At 32.5% G+C, this 1,333-nt stretch overlaps 1 protein-coding gene across 1 annotated transcript in view; it reads left to right on the top strand.

Annotated features, from left to right (window-relative positions):
• LOC107098207 (cell surface glycoprotein MUC18-like) overlaps positions 1-1,333 on the top strand; it is a 118,681-nt gene that overhangs the window by 99,517 nt on the left and 17,831 nt on the right. The window contains exon 9 of the mRNA XM_015395730.1: positions 569-710. Coding sequence (XP_015251216.1) covers positions 569-710 — 142 coding nt within the window. The remainder of the gene's footprint in view (positions 1-568; positions 711-1,333) is intronic.

Genomic DNA, 1,333 nt, shown 5'->3' with positions numbered 1-1,333 from the left:
TTTAATTAATTATTGACACATTTAATTATTTATGTAATGCTGTATTTATTTATTTAATTTTGGCACTTTTTATCCTCCATAGAGGTTTGGCTCACTTCTGATCCTTTGTTAAATCAGCTTAGAGGCAACCGTACCTCTGATAAAACCATTAAAGATCAGTCCAGTCCTGCAGGACGTCTCTGATTGGACATGAATTCCAGATTCCAACAGTTTGGGTTGATTTTAATTCTCATTTATATGATTAGGTTCCTGCTGCATGTCCCACGTTTTTACATACATCTTTTTTATTGTATTTTGAATTCTGAACCTTTTTATTTTAATTATTCCTAAAGAAAAGCTATATCCTGGTGTTTTCTTATTTCACGATTTAAAATAATTCTTTTAAGAAAGAAAGCACTGAATAAAGACAAACATGGTTGTTGTTTTTTTTATATGAAGCAGCATATTAGCATTAAAGGATTAAAATGAAAGATACTCTGGAAATAGTTTAAGAAAAGAAAGTCTTTTTAAACTTTGTTAACTTTCGAGTTGATGCCCTGCACAAATGAAAACCTCTGTCTCTTTGTAGCACTGGGACGAAGTGATGAGCAAATCAAACGACCACATGACTCACAGCACAGTGTCCGTCAAGGTCAGCTCGGACGTCAGCGCTGTCTGTAACGCGTCCAACGACATGGGAACTGAAGTCAAGGTTTTCAGCATCAAAGCCAGTAAGCATCTTTTTTTTTCATCTGTGTTTATAAACCTGTTTGATTTATCTTTTCAGATCAGAGTGTATTATTTTTATTATTATTTAAAACACCTACAGTTAGTCACAGTTAAAATTGAGCTATGTCTAAGAGAGAAACAGGACTAAGCACTGAAAAGCAGGCCCAACTCTATCATCTGTAATTGAAGTTGTCATGGCCAAACAAAACCAGGCCATATGAAGTTGTTATAAGAAAAAGAAAAGATAATAGAACTGTAGAATAAAAGTTAATAAAACAAAATTATAAAAAGGGGTCTCTATGTCCTCCTGCAGTCTAAGCCTATAGCAGCATAACTGTAGAGACTTCTTTTAAGGGTATGGTTTGCCAAAAGAATGAGTATTTATACTCTTAAAATAAGATAATTAGACAATATGCACTTAGATAAGACAATGCAATTGTTTTTTTTTTGTTATTTCAAATGTAAATTGTCTTTTTCCTCTGGCAAAGTTTCTCACTTTCCTCCTCAATTCAAGAAAAAAAAAAAATCATTTATTTTAAGAAAATAATGCTTATTTAGATTTAATTTTTTTGGCAGTGTGGAGCTTGGCCATTTAAGGCTTTATATGTGAGAAGGAGGATTTTAA

The sequence above is a fragment of the Cyprinodon variegatus genome, unplaced genomic scaffold (assembly GCF_000732505.1).
Source record: "Cyprinodon variegatus isolate N-32 unplaced genomic scaffold, C_variegatus-1.0 Scaffold756, whole genome shotgun sequence".
NCBI lineage: Eukaryota > Metazoa > Chordata > Actinopteri > Cyprinodontiformes > Cyprinodontidae > Cyprinodon > Cyprinodon variegatus.
Note: the sequence above shows the minus strand (reverse complement) of the source record. Positions and strands in the feature narration are given on the sequence as shown.